The sequence below is a fragment of the Rattus norvegicus genome, chromosome 20 (genome assembly GCF_021556685.1).
Source record: "Rattus norvegicus strain SHRSP/BbbUtx chromosome 20, alternate assembly SHRSP_T2T, whole genome shotgun sequence".
Classification (NCBI taxonomy): domain Eukaryota; kingdom Metazoa; phylum Chordata; class Mammalia; order Rodentia; family Muridae; genus Rattus; species Rattus norvegicus.
In genome coordinates, this window is record NC_141553.1 from 52,290,058 (window position 1) to 52,314,161 (window position 24,104).

Below are 24,104 nucleotides of genomic sequence, written 5' to 3' on the forward strand. Positions count from 1 at the left end.
TATCACCGTCCTTGTCCATGTGCAGAGATATAAGGGAAATATTAGCAAATGATGTGGATACTATAGAAATCGCAATGGTTATGACATTTACCAGCAATATAGCTTTAATTCAGTGTACATGGGACTTCCTCTATTAAACAGTTTAAAGTGGGTGCTTCAGAAGCCTAAATACTAACACTGGTTAGTGAAATAGCTAGTATTTCAATATATTTCTATCTTTCTAAAATATATTTTTAAAACCCAAATACAACAAAATTATAACAAGGTGCTATCAAACAAAGAAAAGTTCTATTTTTTCATTTATCATCTATAAAACAAATTTATGACATCGTAAAGAACAATTTAACAACCTAAAAAGGTTCAAGGGGGAAGCAAGAGCCGGGGCAAATAGATTTCTCTTAGTCATTCAATCTAAGAAATTTTAAAAGAGAAAAAGCAATAATAACTTAGCAGGCTTTCCCTGCGTACCTGTTCACTCTACACTGTTTCACCTCGCAGATGCCTACCTTCCTCGGTGAGCTGCCAACCACAGCAGTCAGACAGGGAGCGAGCACAGAACGCAGCAGAGGAAGACAGAGCGTCCCATGTCCCCTGGCTGCAGAGGTAATTTACACTTACCTTCCTTAGGGAACAGGGTGTAAACATTACCAAGAACAAGTGAGAGGTAACTGTTCAGCAGAGAAACTCCAGGGCTGCAGACGTGGACCCAGGCCAACATGCAACACAAAACCCACTCAGTTGCATTTCACTTAGTAAACCAAAACAACGCTTTCCTCAGGAGCCTCTTCGTGTCTACCAACTCATGAGAAAATTTTTATTTCCTTTACTTGCAAGATTGTAAACTCTTCTGAACCCTGAAGCAATTAGTTACTAGAAAAGGATTTACGAGAAAAGGTATTTATTGTTTCCTGGGGACTTTTTTTTTTAAAATGAAAAACAATGACTGTCCGTTTGGTATTTAAGAAATTTTAGATTTTAAGATATTTTAGATAGTGTAACCAACTATCAGGTTTTAAACAGCGATTATGGCTGCATTTCTTTCTTTCTTTCTTTCTTTCTTTCTTTCTTTCTTTCTTTCTTTCTTTCTTTCTTTCTTTCTTTCTTTCTTTCTTTCTTTTTAAATTTTGGTCTCTTAAAGAGACAGTGTCCCTGAGCCAATGACCTAAGAGAAATAGTTCTTAAGGGTCTGTTACTTAGCCTGCTTCAAACCCACTCTCCATTAATTCTACATTCTATGTCATTTTACTATCAAACCAAGTTATTCTGATGAAAGCCTGCAAACGACTAAAGAACAGAGGATGATAAAGGAGTACAGGTGGTACGGTCATCAGAAGTATCCTAAACACAGGCAGGGTGCCTCCGCCTTCTTACAACAAACTGCTTGACTGGGCGAAACTCTCAGGATCCCCAGTGTTTCCTTCTGCACTTCCCATTCATTCACTAAGCACAGGCAATGCCAGCCAATGGTAAGGGGCGCTTCTAGAATGCAGTTTCATTGTCGAATGAAGGGAAGGTTTATTAAGTAACCAGTCAGTGAAGTAAGGACCGGACTCACTTTCTATTTAGAAAAATAGACGCTGGGAGGGACACATCTGAACACTGGACAATCCCGATTTTCTCGAATATTTCCTTATTTCAATACACTTACGAGCACATTTGTCTACGTCCATCAACATAACCACACAGCAGCTCCCACACACGGGGACGGTAACGAGGGATTAAAGGTCTGGCTTACTTGGTGTACAAATACATCGACTGGAATATCCAAGGGGTTTCCCTCCCGACTTATCATGGAGATGAAGCCGAATCCCATGCGCACGTTGAACCATTTACAGTGGCCAGTTCCACGCAGGACCTGGGACTCGTCCTCCGCCAGCTCAGGCAGTTTCTCCGGCTCTTCACCTTTGCCTGCCCCGCCTGACATGGAAGAGGACAAAAGTCAGTTAGCCTGGTTTCTACCTCGTGCTCATCTAAACACAAATGTTTGCTTGTGAAGGGAAGCAATGAAGATTGAAAACAAAAGGCTGGCAAACATTTTCCTTCTTAACAAAAAAAGGGAAGAAACCAAAAGGGTTAAAAGCAAAGGCAGGGAGGGGAAGCCACATTGCTGCACCGCTCGCTCGCTCGCTCGCTCGCTGGCACCAGCTTCCACGTTTCTGTACATCCGCATACTTTCTCATCTGGCTCCCTTCCTCGGGAGCATTCTACAGTTACGGCTGTGACACTGCACTCACAGACTGCTGACCTAATCCTAGGCCAATTTACAAAGAGTAATTTTTTCAGTGAGACTGGTTTTCCTGGCAAGCAGAAAGAAAAAAGAGAAACCCTAAGGATGGCTGGCTACTGGTTAATGCACATGCGGCAGACGGGAATCCCGGGTTATTTGCAATGTGCATTCCCCTCCCCCTAACTTTCAATTAAAGTTAGGATAGAATGGGGGAGGGGGCAGGTGTATAAAAGTTTTCTTGGACTCACTAACTGAAACTACGAGTAATCACACACATACACACACACACAATTCAAACAATAGCCCTCTGAAAGCTTTTCAAGTTGTGAATCAGTGTGGGCGGTACAAAACATTTTGGAGATCTGTAACAATAGGTTTTGCCGACCGGCACTCCAAGGGGGTGGGGAGATAATGCCCAGTATTAGGGTAAAGGGGAACAGGGGAGAAGAGGTGAGAAACTGCGTGGTGGGGAGAAGCAGGGGAGAAAAGAAGAGAGGAATCACAGTAAAACAATAGAAAAGAAAATTAACCTTCGGCCATGTTGCCCCACCGGCCCTCAGCTTCAAACTCCAGAGATGAAAACTTTCCCTTTGGAGCGGAGTGATCTTCAGCATCAGTCTAACATCTTGATTTTGTGTGATCACAAATTTAGTTCGCATGGTCTAATGTGCTTTCCTTCTTTTGATTTTTTTCCTCTTCTCTCTCCGGTTTCTGGCCCCTGAGCACACGTGACTCTGTCAATTACATGCTTTCTTGCTACTAATTCACCTCGGATCCTTAAGGGGCTGGCAAGAGGGAGAGATAACCAATCGCCACTTCATCTGTGCTGACATCAAAATAATTTATGAATGAGCACGGAAAACTCTTACGGACAGTGTGGGACGCTGCTTTCTGATTAACCCGAATGCTGGTTTTGTACTGTTTAAACGAAGGGCCATAGTGAATCGCTGGTTTAGAAAGGCGACAGACAGTGTGTGTGCACGCGCCTGCTCTGCACACAAGCGTCTCTAATCTCATAGGGGGAGCCATTTAAATAAAGCAACTGATGTTATGATTCCCCACATACGTCCCACAGGGATGCTGCTATTCCACAGCACCAAACCTACCTCAGGGGCGGTAATATTTAATTTGTAGAGGAAAATACGCAATTCCTAAGCCCAAATTTAATTTAATTATATAACAATTAACCTCAGATATTGGTAACATAAACCGAAAGGCAAAAGCACATCTAATTTCAACCTGATTTTTTTTTTGAAATAAAATCCTACTGGAAAAAATCGCTACTAATTTCCTATCAAATAGTGTTGCTCATATCAGAGCGTTTTTGAGAGGTATAGTAAGAAATTGTGCTTCACAGGTTTCTCCGCCATCTCTTTCCGGGGGAGAAGATGTGATTAATGACTTCCTAAATTACAGCCCAGTTTTCCAGCCTAACGTAGAGTGAACCTCAATCAGTGGTGATTGTTCCCCAAGAGCAGGAGACTCAGCGCTGGGGGGAGGGGAGCAGAGCTAGGAGGTGAAGAGGGATGCAGGAGAGGCGACCATAGAAGAAAAAAGCCTCCGCTGCTGGGGTCGGGAGAGAGGGCACGTAGGGGAAAGGTAAACCCGCGGAACATTAACTGGACCCTGACATCTTAGAAGTCTACTGCCAGCAGGCAGGTCGCTCAAATACACGAAACTGTAATATCGCAATGGGCTCCTCCCGTCCCTTCCTGTTGGCCCTCTGCATCGAAATACTTCTTGCTTTTCAAATTGTTTTTGTCCTGTTTGTAACGGTACTAACCACCTCATCGAATATTTCAAAAAGCATTATATATTAAGTAGAAGTGCTTTGTTTCTTTAAAATAAATGACCTGTTTTGAAACATTATAAGGCTTCCACCAGTCTTTCACTACCCCATCCCCCCATTTTCTTAAGCAAGCAGTTTACAGAAAAACTGTAGATACCACTTCCCTTCTTCAAAGCTACCAGCTGACCCTCCCCCACCATGCCCGCACACCCTCACCCCCTCTCTCCAGCCAGCCCACACAGTGCCTCACACAAACTAAAATGTTGGGATTATGAAAAGTCCACACAGTGCACCTATTAGCACTCCTTCTCCTGCCGAAAAACCTAAAAATAATAAGCTCAGATCTGAAAATAATTGAGGCATACAGAAATAAATAATTTTCAGCTGTTTGTGATAAAGGGTGTCAATCAAAACTGATCAATTTGGAAAGATTTTTCATCTGTTTCTTTCTTTTGTTGTTCTCAGGAAGGAGGCAAGCTTTTATTTATTTTGAGAAGGATAACAATGTGCCAGCTGGTGGAGAGAAAAAAACCTTAAAATCCAAGGGTTTTCCAAGTGTAACAAGTCCCACATTCTAAAGCAGTTGTTTCTAACCAAGCATTCACTAAACATCTTAACAGTAGAGAAGGATTACTACCACACTTGTTACATTACATACATTATAAACAATAAGAAATTCTAAATGTTATTTTTTGTAACTCAAAAAAGATTACCTTTTAAAAATCTAAAAGGAAAAGTATCCATGTAAACTGGGATAGTTTATGGGAATAGTTATACAAAAGTCACAAAAAAATGGCAGGCCTCTAAATTTGGTTTATGGTGAATTTCTTCTTATCTACAAGATTGTTTTATTTATAAAAGTTTACTAGTGAGAATCAAACACACAGTAAATGGATTCTGAGTCCTTGCCTTCTTAAAGCTAACACATTTCTGATACACTCCAGTATGTATAAAGTAGGAACACCTACTGCTGAACCCCACTGGATGGTACAGTCATGGAACTCACAGTTGTACCTGATTAGGGGCCTCCGGTATTCAAAGTATTAAGGTAGGGTTCACCAGGCTGGTCACTGGTGTCAGAGGTTATCAATTCATTCATTTCCTGAAAGGGACATCAGCCTTTCAAGTTATACATAAGGCTTTTTCCAATTGGGAACCCTGAGAAAAATCTCTAAAATTCATTGACCAAGAATTTAAGGCACAAGCATTTACATAGCTTAGGGGTTGGGGGCGGGGAAGGGATGGGGGGAGAAGAGAGGGAAATAGAGGTAAAGGAAGGCTAGAAAGAAACAGGAAGGAAGTGGGAAAGGGGGAGAGTTGGAGACACAATCTCATCAACTCAAGAATATGGTACTGTCTTTTAAATAGCTTCTGCCCCCTCCCCAAATCTTTTGAGCCTTTTTATAAACTGACCATAAGCTCTTAAGGCTCAGAGTGCTTCTATCACATAAAATGGCTCTTATGAGTCTCCTACAATGCTTTCCAATTTGTCACCTTCTGAAGTCTTCTGGTTTTAATTTTTTTCTCATTTCCTACTTGGTTTTAGTGCCAGAAAGACCCGCGTTTGACTAAAATGCATGTTTTAAACCTTCAAAAGCCAAATGTTTCATAGCTTGATTGATCATAGCTCTTCCAAAACGTCTTTAAAATTAGCCCAAGTCCTACCCTGACTCAACTCAATACTGGAGCTCCAATCTATTCCAAGTCCTTTGGATCTGAGCCTTGGGCTTCCCAGGTTTTAAAAGGTGGTCACGTTTTCTCAACTGAATGGCTCCGCAACACCGTTCTGCAAGAACCTCCGACCTTGCTCACCGTTGGAAGCTGTGTGTAATTCTATTAAAGCAGAAACGGTGTTTTGGTTCTTGTGAAGCCTATGAGGAGCTGTGGCACTGCTGAGACCCGACCTATCTTGTTCACTCAGCAAGTAAGCAGAGGTCAGCAGCTCCAGCTCTCTCTGGGCAGCTAGCACTCCCCTGTGCAGCTTCTGCACCAGTCCCCAAGGCTCCAGGGCCCCAAGTCCTCCAGGGTCGAATTCTGGGGTTTGCATACCTGCCCCTTCCTTTCTTTCCGGTCCAGCAAATTCCTCACCTTTCTGTCTTCTACCCACTTACCCTTTACCCCTTATTCCACAATCTTCCCTCTAGAAATTCGGTCGTTCCACAGAAGGCTGTGTCCTTACTAAGGGGCTTTTAAACATTTGTCATCTTGCTCTTCAAAACAAACAAAAGAAGCCCTATCTTCACCACTAGGACAAAACATTAGCCCGGATCTAGACCTTTCTTACTGAATCTAAGCATGTCTCCTTTATAATTTGATCTCTTTACCTCTGAGATTCCAGAAGGTTCTAAATCTAAGCAAGGAGACTCCAGAGAAAGTGACTGCCCCCGCGCCCACCCGCCATGCTTAAAATTAGCAAGCTGCGGAGCCTGCAGTCCGGAGCCTGGCAAACAGCTAACACATCAGCAGCGCAACACATCAGCAGCGCCTTTCCCAGAAGGATCTAGAAAGCGGAGACTGTGGATTTGGGGACCCCGTCTGTTCCTGCGCGATCTTGGGCCACGGCTCGACCGGCGTTCGGGGGAACTGATCCGATTCCAGCCACTCCCTGTGTTTCAGGAAAGTGGATTAAAACAGGGAGTCATAGGAAATGAGACCGGGACTGAGTGTGTTAGCAAAGGTACCAAAAAATTGAAGGCGTTTTTGTTTTTGTTTCCAAAACCAAAATTCCGGTCCCGTTCAATTTAAAAACAAAAAAGCAAAACAAAACAAAAAAAAAAAACAAAACAAAAAACAAAAAACGGGAGACAAAAAAAATGCTCTGACTTCAAGCAATTTTTCTTCTTAGAGTTAGTTATTCAGTTGTCAAAAACCTCTTTAAAACATTTTTTAGATGCCTTCTGAATTCTACTGTTTGGAGACTAGTGTGGAAACGGAGGAACTTATCATACATCTGAAGTTTTTCATTTAAATTACTTTTACATTTCAAAAACAAGCTATTTGTAACTGGCTTTTGGTCAGGTACTTTAGCAGTAAAACAAAACTTGGAAGAACAGAATTCATAAATGAGGCATACATTATTTTAAAGTTACTATTTATAAAATGTTATTTTGAAAATCTAGCAAAATTCCACTATAATAGCATTTCTCTTGCAATAAAAAGAAATAAAAATTGAGTATTACTTTTCTCACATATTTTCTAAGCTATGTTAAACAAATGCTTTTATAAATTATTTTAGTTAAAATGGTAACTTTGTAAACAATCACCTAGTAATAAATAAGCTTTATATACCTACTCAGACTAGCACAAAAGAACTTAAACTTGAAAAACTAACAGACACTATTTTCCACTCGTTACTTGCACTTGCATGCTTCATAACTCAAGGATTATTTTACAGAAGTGGAAATGTCTGAATCTACAGAATGAAAAACTCAATGTACACATTTATTCTCCTTCCCCTAAAATCATTTACAGATTAATTATTTAAAAGTTCATCTCATAAAAACAAATAATCAGATGGAAAGATTATTTAAGATTATTGTTATTTAGGATTATTTCAATATTTACTTTGAAGAGGTTACTGACCACAGCAGAGATAGGAAGCTGGGAAAAGGTAGGGAGTAGAAGCTTGAGAGGCTTAGAAACAGAAGGAAGCAAACTCTGGAAAAAATCACCTAGCTCAAAGCTAGGCTAGGCCTCCAGCCCCACCTCCAACCTGGCTGGAAGGCTCTGGTTCCCAACTGAGTGGCTGGGGCTTCAGTGTCCCCAACAAGGGTTCCACTGATAGAGCTTTTCTGTTTAAAGCTCAGCCTGCAGGAACAACCTCCTTTGGTAAAAATGGTACCTCTCTTCTCCAACTTCCCTTTCATCAAGGAGAAACAGAAAAGCAACTTTATTGCAGCCATTTAACACATTGGTGTTAACATCTTTTCTAAACCAAAAAAATGCCTAAAAAAATGCCAAATTTACTTGCAGAAAAGCTCCACAGTCAACAGTAAGAAGAAAGAAAGTGATAGGTAAATACTTGTAGCAACAGTGAAACTAGAGCATCATCAACATGTTAAGTTTGACTCCACAAAAATAGTGCTTGCCAAAAGGGAGCATTGACTATGACTTCTCCATTAAAATATCTGACCCTTACTCTGGTTATAAAATCCTTATTAGCAAATTTAATATTAAGATGCCATTTCATCATAAATCATTATGTCTGTGGCTCGCAGCTCCTGTGGAGTGCTTTCAAAGGTCTACAAGTCTAGGACCCAGCCAGCGCCAACTGTGGAGGCTCACACTCAACCCCAGAACTCAGAGCACAGCCAGGCACACTTCTGTGAGTCCCAGGTCAGCTTGGTTTACAGGCCAGGCAGGGCCACACGAAAACAAACCAACTAACCTCAGACAGGTTTTTAACTCATTAGGGCAAATGCCAGAGAAACATAATATTATCAGTAGAAGTACTACTGAAAAAAATCAATAATATAAATAATAAAATTCCATGTCTAAAGTCTAGGTTTAACGTCAAACAGCTCCGTTCCACATTAGGATAATGAGCAGATCTCAGTCACTACAGAAGGCAATATAAATAACAAGCCTGAACTAGTGAGGTGAAACTTCTCCAAAGCCCACTCACATACAGTGAATTACTTGAAAACACTGTTTTATCTGTACTTTAACTCAACAGACATTTGTTAGTGCCTACTGGGAATCACAGAGATGAATGAGGAGCGGATAGTCTTAGTAAGTGTCTAAGTATGCTATCTGTCTTGGAAAAGTTATAAAGGAAAATCACAGAACCAAGCACTACGGGTCAGAAGGTTGGGATAAGCAGAACATGCCACCCACACAACTGTGGTGGGAATACCGGTTTTAAAGATGGGATATTTCTGGATGCAGTATACTAGGACGCAGTGCCAATCTTGCCCATGTGGAAAAATCAAATGGACAAATCCTTGGGGACAGTCAAGTCCTCTCATATGGTCGAGTAAAACATTTGATTTAAAAAACAGACTAACCTGGGGCTGATGAACCCTGGTTGAGTGACCTCATCATCTTCTGAAGAACCTAAAATCAGAGAGTTCAGGTCAGTGCTACGGCAGCCTCCTCTGTAAAGTCTGCTTCTGCAACTGAACGGCGCACTAGAAACAACACACGTCCATATGTAAACAATGTGAAGTCACCTGCAAGCTGGTCTTTAAAAAGTCACCTCCGTGAGCTGATAACCATATGCCATAAACTTATCTGTTACTTCTATCAAGAGACATTAGCTTAAAACAATAAGACACGAGCACTCGGATGTAATAATCACCAATTTTATGATGCTGCTTTAAGTATTTTGTTTGTATTAGTCCTTTGCAGACAAGGTTTCTCTGTGTAATAAATAGCCCTGACCATTCTGAACCTGTCCTTGTACAGCAGGGTGGCTTCTAACTCACAGAGACCACATGCTTGGTAGTAAAGGTATGAGCCACACCTGGCTAAATTTTTAATCTTGAATATTATACTTTATTCAAGGATCTCAATTTTTTTCACTTAAAAATCTAGCTAACCTACAACACCATGCTTCTTGATAAAATTGACTATCTAGCCAGATATATTTTAGAAGAAATTAATCATGTTCCTGAGAAACTAACTAAAACCCTATACCACTGACTAATACATCTGTTACAGTCAAACACTCTGTTTTTTCTAATTTTTTGAGACAGAGTCTCAACTATATAGCCCAGGCTAGTCTCAAACAGAGAGCAATCTTTTTGCCTCGGTCTCTCAAGTCATAGAATTACAGGCAAATCTTGGGACTACAGGTGTAATTCACTGTGCCTATCTTCAAATACTTTTGGGTGAGGACAGAAAGGGCTCACTACGCAGCACTGGCTGGCCTAAAACTCACTATGTACAACAGGCTGAGCTTGCACTCAGAAATCTGCCTGCCTCTGGAGTACTGGGTGCCACAAATACGCAACTTCAAATACTTTTTAAAGATAAAATTACTCGAATAGTAATATATTTAATTAATTAAAAATTAGGGATATTTAAAGACATCAAATTCCTATTCAAATTTTAAAAGAAAAACTTTTTATCTTAAAAAGCTAAATATTTTATCAGATGTGGTGGCACACACTTTTAATCCCAGTACTTGGAAAGCAGAGGCAGGCAGATCTGAATTTGAGGTCATCCTGGTCTACAGAACAAGTTCCAAGACAGCCAGGGCTACACAGAAAAACCCTGTATTGAAAAAAAAATGTTTGTCTTTCCTTACCTAAGTTTTAAACTCTGTATCTCCTATATAAATTCACACACACACACACACACACACACACACACAAAATGTGGGGGAACACAAATGAACAAAAGAAAGAGAAAATAAAAAAACCCAATTAGGTGCAAATGCTTGAGTTGCAACCTAATGTCCTCTGGAAAGGAAATGGAGACTTTCCCAGGTACTCAGTTCTACTGTACTATATTGACTCCACTTTTTTTTTTTTTTTTTTTTGGTTCTTTTTTTTTTTTTTCCGGAGCTGGGGACCGAACCCAGGGCCTTGCGCTTCCTAGGCAAGCGCTCTACCACTGAGCTAAATCCCCAACCCCTCCACTTTTTTTTTACACAATAAAAGACCATAACCAAGGTATAGGAACTTCTGCACTTTAAAGACGAGCTGTTCTGTTTGTAACAAAAGCAAACAAGATAACAACAGGTCGTAACTTTAACAAACTCAGTGAATATTATTCAAATTAGCTCTTTTACATAAAGTGTAACACAGGTCTTCTTTCTCAACTGATTTATGTGTGTGTGTTATAAATTACTATCTCAGTAGAGCCTTGGCTTACAATGATAACTAGATATAATGTTCTGTCTTAACCCCAGCACTCAGGTGGTGGTGGTGGGGATAGGATAGTGCGTGTGCTCTCATGCACAGACACGAACCTTGATTTCAAGGGTAGCCTTGAACAAGACTCCATTTATTTTATTTTCTATTTGTCTACATGTAGGTGTGCACTCCTGCACATGGTATCTTGCAGTGGCGAAAGAGGGAGTCAGGCTCCCCTGGAGGTGGAGTTGTAAACTTCCAGGCATCCTAAACTCTACCAGAGAGACAGAGACAGAGACACAGAGAGAGAGCTCAAGTCTCTGTAAGTTCAAGACTGGACTGGTCTACACAGCCAGCTCCAGGCCAGTCAAAGCTACATAAGAAGACTCAGTCTCAAAAACAAACAAATAAAATTCTTAATTATGAAGAGAGGAACCAGAGTCCAAAGTAACCAAAAAGGAAAAAAGAAGCCAAGCGACTTGAATAATACTTGAATTTCTCATTATGTATAAGAAATTTTGGATTATAAAGTTCATATATTAGTATTCTTTCAACAGGAAATGAGATTACACAAAATTTATATATTTGACAAATGCTTGGGTCTTGTTTGTTTTGCTGTACTAGACTAGAACTTTGCACAAGGCACTACCTCAAAGCTACATGCTCACAGAAGGTAAGTATGACTTGGACTATTCTTTCCTTTCGTTTTTGAAGGAACTTGCTAACTTCTTGACTCAGTCTGCTGGAATTACAAATGCATCATAAGATTCTTTCCAGATTAAGAGTTGGTAAACAGAATGAAGTTTTAAAATGAATTACAATCAATCCATATACTATTTGCTGATGACTACAGTTGGGATTTGATAGGTAAAAGTTGCACGCAATTAATTAAAAATTAAATGTTCAAACTTTTTACATTTTCAAATTTTACTTAAATGCATAGTACAAAAGTAGTACAAAATATAGTCACTCATATTTCACATATGGGTGTTTTTATTTAATATCTGACTTTTCTAAAATACGTTAGGAAGTATTTTCTAAATACTTAAGGGGTTTAACAGCACTTTAACTTTTATTAAAGTTGAACTAAAGTCTTAAAACCCATTTCTCTGCCATGTCACTAGACTACTCCTGCTCATCATTTAGACCTCCACTTTAAGCTCTTCTCTGTACTTCTGAGTTTGATGCTCTACCACAGAGTGCTGGTCTGTAACTTCCTGGAGTAGCCTCAAGAAGAGATGCTCTTTCTCCTGACAACCCTGGGCTCTGTGGCAGCCGAGACTAAGATACTTAGCTCATTGCGACTCATCCTGTGGTCTTTAGTGTTTAATTTGTTTTCGATGTTTTTGATTGGTTGGTGTTTGTTTGTTTGTTCATTTGAGACAGGGTTTCTAGCTGTCCTGGAACTTTTCCTAAAGACCAGGGTGGCCTCAAGCTCAGAAGTGTCTCCCAAGTGCTAAGGTTAAAGGCATGTACCACCACTACTTGGTCTTGAGATGTAGATTGAAAAAAATGATTCCTAGAGCAGTGTCTAGGGTGGCTTTTATGACAGAAAAAAAAAAAAAAGACTTCACCAAAAAGAAAAAAATGTTCATAAGAAAGTGAGTTGAGTATTGAACCTATAAAATTCATATATAATTTCAACCTTAATTTGTTTTAAATACACAAGGGGCTAAGAATATAGCTTAGATGAAAGACTTTGCCTAGCATGCATGAGTTCAATACACAGCACTACAGGCAGGCACAGACAAACATAGACACATACACATATAAACACATACATCAATTCTGCTTTAAAACTGCCTTACTTACAATCATTCTGTATTACAAACATTCCTAAACTTTGTTTCTCATTAAAATACATAAAATATTGTTATATGTTAAAATCCACTATACTAACTAACTGCACAGGAAAAGTGTGGATCTTGTTTCTTGTTAACTTTTATTCCCAATCTGAAGGGAAGCTAGCTTTATGTCAGCAACAAGTGACTTAGCAATCAAGAGTAATATTTACCATAGAAGGGTTATTCCACAATTCCTCAATTTTTTAAGAGATATTAGATATGTTTAATTATTGGTGTTGACTAAACTGATAGAGATATTAACAGTAAATATTCAACCTACAGATGACAGCAAAAATTAGTCTACTTTACTGTATCGAACAGATTTCTACAAAGGAAAAAAGGTAACAATGATTTTTCTTTTTCTTTTTCTTTTTTTTGGTTCTTTTTTTCGGAGCTGGGGACCGAACCCAGGGCCTTGCGCTTCCTAGGTAAGCGCTCTACCACTGAGCTAAATCCCCAGCCCCAACAATGATTTTTCTTAAAACAGCTCAGAAAACATTTTTAAACAAGACTGGTAGAAATCATATAGCAAGCATGTAACACCACAGGAAAGTCTAAAGCACAATACTTACTGACAATAACTTAAAATACAACATACACATAAAAAATATTAGGTGTAAAATTGAAGAATTTGTTCAAAATGTACTCCTCTCGACTTAGGCGATACTCTTAAAAATGTTTAACAGTGGTTAAAAATCATACTTTAATAATTTCTCACAAATTTAAGTTAACAGACTAAATTCAAGTCCTACCTAACTCAGAATAAATTACCTTGTAACTCAACTAAATACCCTCCTCGAACGCTAGTGGTAACTGAACACATCGTTTATGCTATACTTCAATCATACGAGGGTAAAGACGACAACACTCTAAAAATGAAGCACAAAGATATGCAGTTTCACAGCTTAAAAAAATCTTAGGTGAATGAAATTTTAGGACAAGAAAACATTATGAAACATTTAAAAATTAAGCTGAGTAGAGAATTTTGTTACCTTTGGGGAAAAAAATCAGTTACATTATCTTCCATATGTGCAAAGTATCCAAGTTAACTTATGAGAGCAATATTTACAATACTGCTGAGTCAGAAAGATGAACTTAACTTTTCAGTTATTTCGAAACCTGAAACTTTTCTGGCTTCATGACTGCCACCTCTTCAAATGCTATAAATAAATCATTTGATCTAGAAGTTAAAAACTTCCGTCAGCCAGCGCACTGTCGAGCCTATGTGAAGGTAAAGACCAAGTTACAAATGCTAGAGGCTAAACAACTGTAACTGAGACGTAAACAATACAGTTGCATCAGGACACAAATGGGACAGAGCAGGATGGCTTTTCTAATGCAAATGCATGTACTTTCTAAGACATGAAATAATAGTTTTATATAACAACTCAAAAACCGCATTAAAAGAAGAAAAGATAGCAAAATTTGTTTGAGATCTAAGAGAAATTAAAACAGTGACAAACTTTCTATCTTTGTACAACGGATCACAGGATTTTGAAGGCCCAGATTGACTTTAAAATAGCTTCTTATGGAGTAAACAAAGTGAGTCCAAGTAAAAATGAACAACTTTATGTAATTGCAATATTAACAACATTTTATTTGACATATTTTTAGTTTTAATACATTATTAATGCTTACGCTTTTATATTGCCAGAGGCAGATTAAATACTAGAACTTTTAGCATCTTCTAAGTAGCTTGATTATGAAAAACATTTCTAGTTTAATTAAAAACATGCCTGTGGTTATATCACTGACAATGAACTAATGTAATAATGACATATTATATAAAAAGACATATAAAAATCAATAGCATTTTAATTAACAGAGGTGAAACCAGGATTATTTTTTTCCTTGAGATTTCTAAAATTTTTAGTCTGCCAAAACATTCTTAACCCTCATATGTAGTTCAGAATAACTGTAATTGAAATTGTTCTTGAAAAATTTGACCACTGCTGCATGGAGAGATTATCTGAAAAACAAAAAGAGTGGTACCATAGCTCTGACATTTGTACATATGCAAAAGCAACACTGATTGGAAATATCTGAACAATTTGAAACATGCCCTTCCATCACTGCAACTAGTCATTCAACACCAGGTCTATATAATTGAGCTTTTGTTCAAACATGGAAAGAAAAGAAAAGAAAAAAAAAAGACCTAGAGCCGAATGCTTGAAAATGAACCACATGTCCTTTGTCCTGGTCTGTCACCTTTGACCCTTAATTGGATGATCTTCCATATCCATCCATTCTATTTTTAGAAAATAATGTCAAAGCTCTATGCTTAAAATAGCACTTTTCTTGCTGCAGTGGTGAATGTGTTCATTACGCAGTCCTCTTCAGGTAATCTTGACAGTTTCCCATCCATGCTCCTGTCTCACCAGGTACAACTCAGAGTATCAATCGCTGTGAGCATTTAAACCCCGATGTCTGTCTTGCTTCGAACAGCATAAATCCCCCCAAAAGTGAGAGATCAGGACGATCTCGAAACTTATACTCTTTTGGAAAGTGTTCATGTTGTTATTTCCAAATAGACTTTATTTCACATGTCGCTTTTAACTTGGCATTTGATAACCACACATTTTTGATACTGATTTTAGTGATGTCAAAATATCAACCTCAATCAAAACGCGCAGATAAGAATTGACATACAGTCTTGCATTACCATCAATCAACCAAAAATCTCAGTTTCGGGGTTAATTCATTGGTTGACTGAACTAGTTCTAAAATCCTGTCACCAGGAAGTGACAGCTTTCAAAAAAATGAGAACATCCCTAGCACTGATCCTATTGGTTTTATACTATTATTCAAAATCAATGCAGAACAGTAAGTTAATACACTTTGCGGACAAGTTTTCTTTAGCATATCTTCTCAATGATTTACAGTACAACTGGGTAAAAATCAATTACATGAAAATATGTATGAAGCACCCCTTGAACCTCCACACAGTATCTGTGTACAGTTTTCAGGTGGATTGACTAGGGACCAATATGGCTGTCTTGGTTCAGCACTGTGGTCAGCGACTTCATAGACTCTGTACTGTCAGAGGCTCAGCATAATACCATTAAGCATATATGCATGGTAAGTTTTCAAACCAACATGATCCTATAAATCATATTTCTAGATATGTATGAGCAAGTCAGTTTTATGTATCTGGATATAAAGAATTCCCATTGTTCTGCTTGGCAAGCAAGAAATTCTTGCTTACCTTGTAATTCATCAAAGACAGTGGTTGTTTATGAAGAAATTACATTACCTTTAGAGGGCAAGAGAAGCATGTACTGTCTCTAAAGTGTTTAAATTCAACCTCTTCAACCGTTTGGCAATTTTAAAAACAAGAGAAAATTCTGAAATAGACCAAATAACCCTTTACCTACTGGAATGCTTTAATGTTCCTTTCGTGATAAGGAGCTTTAATTACTTCCAAGCTGACTCACCTTCGTATCCATAATTTTTTTATCTTAACTATGAACTGAGATGTATATAGATCGTCTCCTGATCGGAGCTTGGGAAAATGTGGCGTTACTTCAACTATTTTAAAGATACCAGTCCCTGCACCTATAGAATGCCCTGTATCTACCTTTTATTTAGGAGTGCTTTCTCTTCCATCAGTGAATCGTAAAATATTATACTAATCTGTTATGGGATCAAAAAGTGACAAGACCAGATACCAACCAATATTAAGGTTTCAAACAGATAAGACCCACCTAGCTCTTCTTTCATTAGAGCCAATACAAACCCAAAACCTTCTATGCACTGCTTCACTCAAACTTTGGTGGGTTTGGGAGGTTACTCATGCAACACCCTTTAAAATACGTCATCCTGAAAGCTAAGCCTGAGTGTTTCAAATCCCAGTGTGCTTTATCTACAGAGACCCCCCCCCCCCAGTATATTTTGTATTTACCTTAGATCTAATTTCACAACCCATTTTTTTATTCTTTTTCTAAAAAATTTGGTCACAGAACATATACAAAACTACACCCTTATTATTTGAAAAGGGTAAGAGGTAATATAATCACCAGATCACTAGTCCCAAACCTATTGCAAAGTATACATAAACGGTCCATTCATCTTAGCAATCTGCACTAAATATATTAAATTCCTTAGACAGTTAAGATATTTTATTATCAAGAAACCAATCAGCTGATCCTACTGATCCCTAAACTAGGGAAGTCTAAAATCCCTCACTCATGGGAATCTTCCTTCTCCTGTTAAAAGCCTGGGGCAGTTTAACTCCTCAAGGTCTTTAAGAAACCATGCACATTAGACTTCAGTAGTTCATACACATAAAGAGAAGTAGATATTAATATTTAATAAAAATAAACGTTTCTCTCAGAATTTTCAAGATGAACATAGTGCTAATTTAAATGAAGAATTGTTACATTCTTTTGAAATGAATTAACTTACAGACTAATTCTGTCAAATCTTCTCAAACACTCAGGAGGAAGATGTCATCTCACAAATTTACATTTATTAAAATCACAAAGTTGACACATTTCCAAGGACTCGATTTTAATTGCTAAAGGTTTCCTTTGAAGATCTGATAAGATCGTGACATTTTATAATTTACTGTTAAGACTTTAGAATTTGTTTTAAAAGGCCAGTTTTCATTAGTGTTTAGCTAAATGTTAAACACAAAAAAAACCCATAATTTCCTGACAAGTGAGAAAAAATTATTTTAAGTTTTCCAGCAACACTGTGAAATGTTTTAAACCATTGTAATACTAGATAGAAGTCAATGTCACCTCACTACTACAATATTTCTGACAAAAAGTAAACCCCTACAATAATAGAAGAATGCGTTGTATCTTCTCTTGCCTTTACAATTCTAAGCATAAAAATCTTTACGGGAGAAATTATGTCTGTGAACAGTAATGGTACACGACAGCCTTAAAAACTGAATATAAAAACAAATCCATAGAAAGGACCTCAAGGAAACACTGGCACGTAAAGATTTCATCCTGTTACGTGAAACAATCCAAAATGGCGGACTTACTATTACTTACATTTAAGGTATTTGCCAATAAGGGAACTAAATACATATTACAAGAGGTTGCTCGGAAACTCTTAATATTTAATCAACGTTCAATTTAAAAAAAAAAAAGTTTTCGGAGCACAAATCCTCATCAAGAACCCGCATCCAATCCTCGCAGTTAACGCCGCTGCATTTCTTCCCCGGGTTTTATCTTTTCCAACACCACCGACATCTGTTTTCCCCCGGTATCTCTTCACATCCTGAATTCCGATTCACAAACTGATGCCACCCAGACAGCCCGAGTTCTGGGAAGGCTCCCCGACGCCCGCGGGTACAAAGCGGCCCGGTGTACGGCGAGCGCGGAGGGCAGGTGCGCTCGCCCCCTGGCGGGAGCCCGCAGCCTGGGCGCTCGCACGGCAGGACGAGCCTCTCAGACCGCCCCCCGCCCCCGCCCGCCGCCCGCCGCCCGCCGCCCGCGCCGCCCACTCCGAGCCCGACCGAGCCGCGCACCGCGAGCCCGGGCGGCCGCGCTGACCGCACCGCGCCCACCCGCGCGCCGAGCGGGGGCGGGGATGGGGAACCCCAAGGTGTGAACCCGGAAGTACAAGCGCGGCCCGCGCGTGGGGCGAGAGAGCGGGAGGACCGGGAAGCGCTGCGGCGCTCCGTCCCGCACGGCAACTTGCCGCAGGACCTGTCACGCCCGCCGCGCCGCCCGTCCGCCCTCTTCCCTCTTTCCCTCCCTCCCTCCCTCCTTCCCCACGCCGGCTCCTCAGCGCCCTGCTCTACTCGACGTTGCTCACGTGCGACACCCGCACCCGCGCGCACCCCGGCCCGCGCCCGCGCGGCCGGCTGCTTACCTCCGCGGCCTCATGGTCCTGCGGCCCCGAGCGCCGGCGGCGGTGAGAGAGAGGGCGGCGGCGCCCGCGAGCCTGTCACTTCCTGACGGAGCCGGGCCGCGAGGGCCGGCACATCGCGAGCCGGAGGGCCGTGCACGCGGAGTGCCAGGGGGTACCCGGGCGGCGTGGGGGGCCCAAGCGGCTCGACCCGAGCCCTGCGTCAGGCGGAGGCTCGCGCACACCACACCTGCCCGCCGCCGCTCCGAGCCGCGTCATTGGCTGCCCGCGCCGAGCGCGCGAGATTGAACCTTCCATTCATTCCTGGGGGCCGGGCGTGCGCGCGCCGCCGCCCCGGGACTCCCGCCCCGCGCGCGCCCGGGGCCGCGGTCACGCGCACTTCGCCCCCAACCGGTTCCCGCTTAGGCGCGTCCCCGAGGGCCTGGGGCGCGCACGGCTCCGCAGTTCTTCGGGAGGCTCCCGGGGCCGCGGCCTTTCTCTCCCAAGTCCTGTCGCGCGCCCCGTGGGTCCCACGGAGCACGAGCCATGGCGCGCTCGCCTGCTTAGTCCGGCACTTGGTGCACGGGAAATAAGGATGCGCGTTGGCCGTAGCCCGGCGCCTCGGGTCGGCTGCGCAGGGGCGGCGGCGAGCATGTCTTAACTGTGCAGTTTGGGGCAGTCAGGAGAAAAGTGCATCTGAGTCGGGTGAGCTGCATCCACCGCGTCAGAACTTCGAGGAACCTGGCATCCGCTGTGCCTAGTAAAATGTATATTCGACCCCAAATTCGGTTAGATTTAATAATTATCCCATAGCGAGCCGTGACGTCGGCAGCCAAAAAAGAGGCTGTGTGTGTAGTCCCACATTACTGCTGTTGCTCCTGTTTTTATTTCTGGTGTTTCGTAGTTCTCTCTTGTCAACAAGTCCTCATTCCGCTCTCACAATGATGGTCAGAGGGCTGCAAAAACCATACACAGATTTTTAGCCTTGTGAATTGACGATTGCTTGGAATTAAGAAAAAGGGGATTAAATATTTCACAAATCCAGTTTTGCTCACAACTAAAATTACAGGGTATAAAAAGCAAACTAAAATTGTAAAACTTTGAAAACGACATCAAAGTCTAACTAGATGCACGATACTCTCTCACTTGAGTCACCAAACCCTTGCTATATAAAGACGACTATAGTCTTTGAGTGTCTGGATTAGGATTCAGAACTCAGTTCAACCATTTGCAGCATTTCTGGCTTAATGGGTGAGATAAATCAGAAAGCCTACCGTGATCCCTCTAAGAATTAACTAACCAATTGGCTCCCTGAACTCATACCCAAGATGGCTGTCCACTACTCCCTTGAGTCAGTGGGGGAGGTGATTTACGTTAAAAGAAACTTCTTCACTGGCAAACACATGAGGTATTTCTTACTTAACTTACTGAGGGAAACAGAGGGTTTTTTTTCCTTAAACAGTGTCCGTGCGTGTGCTTATGCGCGCACAGGGGTCCGTTCTCGCCTTACACCATGTGGGTGAAGGGAATTGAACTCAGATGGTAAACGTTGACCACAGGCACCATCACCCTCAGAGCCATCTCACCTGCCTGAACGATTCTTTTAGCTGCAATACTTAAAGTCATTGTACCAATTAATTGTAGATGCTCTGCTATAATGCTACCTACTTTGCGTTATGATTTTTAATATAGAGGAAGGGATGCAAACATTGATTGTTAAAAATGAAAAACAAAGCTATTAATTTTTGTATTTCCATATGAAATGTGGCGTGCTAACCTACCACCATTACAGTAATTTTATTTATGTGTGGTGTCCACAAATGACATACAGTAGAATGAACTTCGTTTGGAAATAACTTTTAAAGTACAACACTTTCGGTATAATGTAGGTGTGTTACATGTGTATGTGATAGCCATTTAGTCCGAAGAGGAGCCTGACATAAACCAAAAAACATTAAAATGTAACCCAGAGTTGATATTTTAAGTAACCAACAAGTGATGGGTTTGTTTGATTGTTTGTGTTTTATCTCAAGGCGTGGCATTGTGCTGCTGCCACAGAAGTGAAAACTGAAATTAAAATTTTAGTGTATTATGTCATGTTGGGTATGAGGAAAAGATGATAGACTTGAGTAAAAAAAAATCATCTAAGGAATATTTCAACAAGACCAAAGCAGATTAAAAAGTGAGAAGGCAGGACTCTGGAGAATTCTTTCTAAAAATGAATATTTTGAATCAGAGTCGTAGTGATAATTTGCTTCGCTCATAGAATGACATCTGATAATTATTCCCAGAGATTATTGACAGGGTCCCTCTTGGCCTTTATATTGCCTACCTATAAGAGTTTATATTTATATGAGTGCAAAAGAAGTAGATATGTTTACATTGACAAATTCACTTGGATTACATTTTTTAAAAAGCAGCCAGGCATTTTAAGAACTAGGAAACAGAGTTATGTTGTATCTCTCCAGCCCTTTATTTTCTGTGATTGGCAGATAGAAAAGTAAATCCCAGATACCATGTCATTTTACTAATAAATGACAAGTGTTGCTGTAATGTTGAAAAGCAACTGTAAATCGGTTGTACAATGAGGCTTTATGAATAGTATTCTGTTGGTCGAGAGAGTGCTAGGACAACAAGAATCTGTTGTCCCACAGTCGTGCAAGCCAGCTGTCAGGATACAGATGTGCCCAGGCCAGTTCCCCACAGGGCTGTAGAGGAGACACCTTTCCCAATCTCTCCTAGCTTACAGCAGACGTTGCTTGGCTTGCGAATAGCTTTTCCCCTGTCACCGCATCACATATCGTCTTTTCTCTGTACATGTCGGTCTCTGCTGTCCGCATTTCTCCTTCAGTATGGATGCTGTCATCTTAGATTATGTCCCAATTTAATGATCCCAACTTTGGTTCTATAACCAAACGATGTAGCATACAGTTACTAGGGTTAAGACTACAACATATTTTGATGCAACAAAATACAATTTACAATAGCATCATTCTTTTTTTTTTTTTTCCTTCTTGGGGAAAATATTCTTAAATATTTTATTCTATTTCATGTACTGTCAATGAAACTGTTTCCTAAATTTCTTTTTTCAAGTAGATTTTTTAAAAACATTTTATTAGATGTATTTCTTTACTTACATTTCAAATGTTATTCCCCTTCCCGGTTTCCTGTCCATAGCCCCCATTCTCTCCCCCATTCCCTCCCCCATAGGGGTATTCCCCTTTTCATCCCCCTTACTGCCCCCATATTCCCCTGCACTTGGGGTCCAACCTTGGCAGGACCAAGTGCTTCCCCTTCTACTGGTGCCCCAACAAGGCTATTCTTTGCTACCTATGCAGTTGGAGCCCTTGGTCAGTCCATGCATAGTCTTTCAGTAGTGGTTTAGTCCCTGGAAGCTCTGATTGGTTGGCGTTGTTGTTCTTATGAGGTTGCAAGCTCCTGTAACTCAATACTTCCTCTAATTCCCCCAAAGGGGGTCCTGTTCTCAGTTCAGTGGTTTGCTGCTAGCATTGACCTTTGTATTGGACATGCTCTGGATGTGTCTCTCAGGCGAGATCTATTTCTGGTCCCTTTCAGCATGCATTTTTTAGCTTCATCAATCTTATCTAGTTTTGGTGGCTGTATATATATGGGCCACATGTGGGGCAGGCTCTGAATGGCCATTCCTTTAGTCGCTGCTCTAAACTTAATAGCATCATTCTTATAACAGGCTGGTTTTGCTTCTTAGTTTAAAAGTGAGCATCTTTTCTACAAAGAACTGATTATATTTGTACAGGTTTTTTTCCTGTTTATTATAGTAAAGGAGGAGCTAAAACCACTGAAGCTTATTTTCATCCGTGTCACCATCAATACTGTAAATTACCCTTTTCTCAAATTTAAAATGTAAAAGCGACCCAAACGGTAAGGCTTTTGTAGAATATATTTTCTCATGTATATTTTTCTCATATATACATTTGAAAAATATATAATATTTAAGTATATATATTCATGAGTAAATATGCACATATTTTCATAGGTACATATATGACGAAAACAGTCATAAAAACTATTATAAACGTGTGTTTACCTCTGGGACTACAAAAATCCTAAAGCAACTGTACATTGGCTCAGTGGACATAAAACTTGCTGTGTCCTTGTCAAAAGAACTAGAGAATATTTAAGTATAAGAAGCCGAATGCCAAACACAATCCTGCTCCTTTTGTAGGAGGAGGGACAATGAGAATATGCTATGTTTACATTTGTATATAAAAACATTCCGAAGGACACATAAGAAACTGAAGGCTGTGTGTTGGGGATGAGAGAGGAAGTCAGCATAGAGAGCACTAGGAGCTATGTATATTTGTTATGTATTTTGATTACTTTTTAAACAATCCAATTTTTGTAAAAATAACAAAGTACAATCAATAATTAATGCTGCACCTATGGAAAACAGTTTGCATATGTTTGCTGGTTGCTTTGCTATTGCAGTGATAAAAACACAGTGACCAGAGGCTTACTTGGGCTTGCCGTCTAGAGGGATGAGAGTCCACTGCAGCAGGAAGCAAGCAGTCACGTCTGCTGGAGCAGCAAACTGAGCGCTCACATCTAAATCAGGAAGCACTAGCAGGGAGTAAACTGGGAGTGACGCCTCCCTCGAGGACACACCTCCTGAAGCTACCGAGAGCCGCCAACCGGGGACCAAGTCTTCAAACATCTGAGCCTGTAGGGAAAATTAATATTTATGCAACCACAGTATGTGTATGTGGTATGTGTGCTTGCATATATTCGTGTCCACAAGTGTATTTATGCAGCTGTATACACACGTGTGTGTTCACGAGTGTGGAGCCCTGCAGTTGAGGTTGAACATCTTCTTCAACCACAGACAGGAGCATCTCCTGATAAACCTGGTGCTCACTGAGGCAAGCTACTGCAGTCATCCAGCTTGCTCCGGGGATCTCATCTCTGCTTCTAGGGCTCTGGGGTTACAAACGGTCTGGTGTGCCCACTCGGCTTTTTAATGTAGGCTTTGGGGGATCCTGATTCTTGTCATCAACACACGTGTAACAAGCACATGATCCACTGAGCCATCTTCCCTGGTCATGTTTTCCATGTTCTCTGAGGACATATTCTTCAAATCCGATATTTCAAAAAAAACTCGTTTCCTGTTTTGTCACCTTGTTTCAGTTTGTTTTGTAGACAGGGCCTCACTCTGTAGCCCAGGTTGGCCCTAAACTCGCTATGTACCCCTGGATGGCCTTGATTTTGTGTCAGTCTCCCTCTCCCTCCCTAGTATGGGACAAAAACCTGGGGAAACAAGCAGATGTGAGGCTCTGGCCAGCCATATCAGTCTATATGAAGCACCCAGGCAAGTAAGACCATATCTAAATGGAGACAATGTAGACGGTGTTCCTGAGAAATGACCTGCTCTAGTTCACTTGGGGAGAAAAGAACTCATTTGGCTAACATCATCAAGAGACGCCAAGTCAGAAGCTCAAGACAGGAACCCGGAAGCAGGAACTGAAGCAGAGACCTTGAAAGAATTCTGTTTATTGGCTTGATCCCTTGTTTGCTTGACTACTTCTCTACCAGGACCACCTGCCTGTGGATGGTACCACCCACAGTGGGCTAGGCCCTCCCGTATCAATCAGCAATCAAGGAAA

The 24,104-nt window shown here is 40.8% G+C and overlaps 1 protein-coding gene and 1 long non-coding RNA gene across 2 annotated transcripts in view; one reads left to right on the forward strand and one right to left on the reverse strand.

Moving 5' to 3' along the window:
* The window catches only part of Lin28b (lin-28 RNA binding posttranscriptional regulator B), a 93,216-nt gene extending 74,489 nt beyond the window's left edge, over window positions 1-18,727 (reverse strand). The window contains exons 1-3 of the mRNA XM_087598718.1: window positions 18,490-18,727; window positions 9,023-9,071; window positions 1,736-1,917 (exon numbers count right to left, since the gene is read on the reverse strand). Of these exons, the coding sequence (XP_087454844.1) occupies window positions 1,736-1,917; window positions 9,023-9,059 (219 nt within the window). The 5' untranslated portion in view covers window positions 9,060-9,071; window positions 18,490-18,727. The remainder of the gene's footprint in view (window positions 1-1,735; window positions 1,918-9,022; window positions 9,072-18,489) is intronic.
* Window positions 18,273-23,196, forward strand: LOC147998751 (uncharacterized). Its single transcript, XR_015645959.1, has 2 exons — window positions 18,273-18,531; window positions 22,933-23,196. It is a non-coding gene; the product is annotated as an uncharacterized LOC147998751 (long non-coding RNA).
* The last annotated feature ends 908 nt before the right edge of the window (window positions 23,197-24,104 follow it).